Here is a 2,147-nt window from a genome sequence, read left to right as displayed (position 1 = left end):
TCCTTTCATATTTTCCACTCTCAAGTCGACAGCTAGGAGACTATGTTGTGGCTGACATGCCTCACCTTGTATAACTTTACAGACTTTCACTTTAATATCTTGCTCCTTTCTCATCAGCATAACATCAGTTTGAGTTTCTACTCCTCCACTTTCGTAAGTTATGAACTCTATCCTTTTTGAACGCTGTGTTTATAATTTTCAAATCTTTACCCTGGCAGAACTCCAATATCCTCTCTCCCTCTCTATTTCTCTCTCCAAAGCCGAAGACTCCCACAACTTCCTCATAGCCTCTCCGATCAGTTCCAATGTGTCCATTCAAGTCTCCAGCAATGATCATTACCTCAGAGTCTGGAACTCGTGCTGTATCATCAAGTTTTCCCCAGAATGCCTATTTTTCATCATCTGGTCTACCTATCTGTGGCGCATGTGCAGAAAAAATATGTCAGACCTTTCCCGTCACTACAATCTTAACCTTCATCAACCTTGGAGATATTCTCTTCATCTCTATCACATCCTCGACTAACTCCTCCCTCACCAGCATTCCCACACCTCCGGTTCCTTCCTTCTCCCCTGACCACCAGAACTTGTACCTCTCCTTACCCCGACCAAATATTCTGCATCCCGTTCCCTTAAACTGCACCTCCTGTACACAGAACAAGTCAACTGCTCTCCTTCCCATCATCTCCACCACCTCTCCACTTCTTCCTACCATCGTTCCAACATTTACTGTGCTCAGCTGCGACGCACCTCCTCTTCCAGCATGATCAGAATACTCGGTGATTCTTAGCACCCCCTGTCTACTCAAAGGTTGTCGGGGACTGGCGGCCATTTCTATGCAGAAAATTGGATGGTCATTGTCTCCAGAGGAGTATGTATATATATTATATACATACATGTATATATACATAACTATATATCTATGTCTATATATGTCTGTAAATCTATATCTATCTATCAGGCTGTCTATCAATATGTATATCTGTCTGTCTATCAATTTCTCTCTCTCTCTCTCTCTCTCTCTGTATATATTCGGACCTCCTTTCCCACCCTAAAGCAGGTTGAGGAGTAACAATCTCCAGACAGCCCAAATATTCCCAATCCAATGGGCCACGCTTCCATTCACCCATCATTCAAGCCCCCGGAATCCTGGGTCTATCGGATTCGCCAAAAACATTCACCACGTTCCGTAGCTTCACATAAATGTATCCGATTGAGGTAATCCGAAATCTCTGACCATGCACTTCTCCTCACAACATTCATCCAGCCAGCTCGATCTCTTGTCAGTTCCCTAGCCTCACCGACTTCCAAACCTCTCTTCCTCACACATTCATCCACCATATCTCTCCCCCTTCTCCTTGGCCTACCTCGCCTCCTCCCTCCTTCAAATTCGCTCAGATATACCTTTTTCATCACTCTATTGTTATCCATTCTCTTCACCGACTTCCTCACTCCACATTTTTCACGAATCATATTATTTCGTATCCTATTCACCCTCTGCACTCTACATACATTCCTCAGCAGTCCCATCTCCACTGCTCTTACTCTTGACTTTTCATTTTCATGCCACACCATAGTCTCACATCCATGCGTTAAAGATGGCACTAACACCTTCATTTAAACCTCATGCAGCTGCAACACTCAAGCCCCTGTTTCTTATCAAGGCCTTCATTGCACCAGCTATTTTTCTTCCTTGTGTTACTCTACTTTCTACTTCTTTTGCACACTGTATTTTACATCACTGTACCCAGGTATTTGAACTCACCAATTCCAGTCTCTCTCTATTGACTGCAACATCGCACTGGGAGTCACCTTCTCTCCCAATAACCATCAATATACTATTTTCTACATTTACTCTCAAGGCATGACGCTCACAGACATCAGCAAAACTCTGTACTAGCCTACCAAGTTCATGTCCGATACTTCCAAGTAGTACTGCATTATCAGCATACAACAAATTTGATATACTCCATCCATCACCATTCATCACCAACGCCATCCTTTTCTCCATTACTCGTGTTTTTAATTCTCATCACGCCAACCATATATATATTGAAAAACCATGTGGACATCACACAACCTTGTCTCACACCCACACCGATCGTGAACCATTCACTTAGATGCCCATTAACCCTTAAACATGCTTCACT

General features: G+C 43.3%; 1 protein-coding gene across 1 annotated transcript; it reads right to left on the bottom strand.

Moving 5' to 3' along the window:
• Positions 1-442: 442 nt before the first annotated feature.
• Positions 443-829, bottom strand: LOC145399728 (uncharacterized). The gene has a single exon (XM_080272277.1). The coding sequence runs from the start codon at positions 827-829 to the stop codon at positions 443-445; it is 387 nt and encodes a 128-aa protein (XP_080128403.1).
• Positions 830-2,147: the final 1,318 nt, after the last annotated feature.

The sequence above is a fragment of the Coenobita brevimanus genome, chromosome 50 (genome assembly GCF_032717465.1).
Source record: "Coenobita brevimanus isolate Jiangsu-jjx chromosome 50, ASM3271746v2, whole genome shotgun sequence".
Classification (NCBI taxonomy): Eukaryota; Metazoa; Arthropoda; class Malacostraca; order Decapoda; family Coenobitidae; genus Coenobita; species Coenobita brevimanus.
Note: the sequence above shows the minus strand (reverse complement) of the source record. Positions and strands in the feature narration are given on the sequence as shown.

Coding starts and splice junctions, on each gene's coding strand:
- LOC145399728 (XM_080272277.1), bottom strand. CDS start 829: ATGGCCGCCAGTCCCCGACAACCTTTGAGTAGACAGGGGGTGCTAAGA.